The following is a 631-nucleotide window of genomic DNA, read 5'->3' as shown; positions in this document are numbered from 1 at the left end:
GGAGGAGGAGGAGAAGGAGGAGGAGGAGGAGGAGGAGGAACTGTCAGGAAAGCCTGGCTTTTCAAAGGAACTCAGCCACCCAGTGCCCCAAGATCTGCCCTTCTCTGGCCCGCAAAGAGCCAGGAACCTACCGAGAGGCTGCTCCAGCCTCCACACCTGAGCGGAGTTACAAAGGCAGAGGACATAGGAGGAGAGCGGTCAGAGGCCCCGGCGAAGGTCTGGGAACCCGTGCTCAGATGATGCTACTCACTGTATAGATCTGTTTCATCTAGAATCTCAGATTTGATGATCTCTTCAATCACGTCTTCTAAGGTGACGATCCCCAGGACTTCATAAAATGGGTCTCCTTCACCCTCGTTGTTTACCCGCTGTACGATGGCCAGGTGAGATTTGCCTTTAGAGGAAAGAAAGGAAGTTTACGAGGTGACCTTCTGGATTCACCGGATGCTATCTCATACATAACATGATATAAAAAGAGACTCTGACAGAGCACAAACTTGATACCAGTACGCCGAAGCACGTAAGAATGGCAAGGAACTACAGTGACCAGGGGGAAGACTCCCTGGGGCCCTGCAACGTGGGTCTACAGTGACCAGGGGAGACTCCCTGGGGCCCTGCAACGTGGGACTAC

At 53.1% G+C, this 631-nt stretch overlaps 1 protein-coding gene across 1 annotated transcript in view; it reads right to left on the bottom strand.

Annotated features, from left to right (window-relative positions):
• Positions 1-631, bottom strand: part of Cnnm2 (cyclin and CBS domain divalent metal cation transport mediator 2) — a 163,853-nt gene that overhangs the window by 29,447 nt on the left and 133,775 nt on the right. The window contains exon 2 of the mRNA XM_004631494.2: positions 251-394. Coding sequence (XP_004631551.1) covers positions 251-394 — 144 coding nt within the window. The remainder of the gene's footprint in view (positions 1-250; positions 395-631) is intronic.

The sequence above is a fragment of the Octodon degus genome, unplaced genomic scaffold (genome assembly GCF_000260255.1).
Source record: "Octodon degus isolate 3935 unplaced genomic scaffold, OctDeg1.0 scaffold00042, whole genome shotgun sequence".
In the NCBI taxonomy this organism is placed as follows: Eukaryota; Metazoa; Chordata; class Mammalia; order Rodentia; family Octodontidae; genus Octodon; species Octodon degus.
The sequence above is the reverse complement of the archived record's forward strand: the minus strand, read 5'-3'. Positions and strand labels throughout refer to the sequence as shown.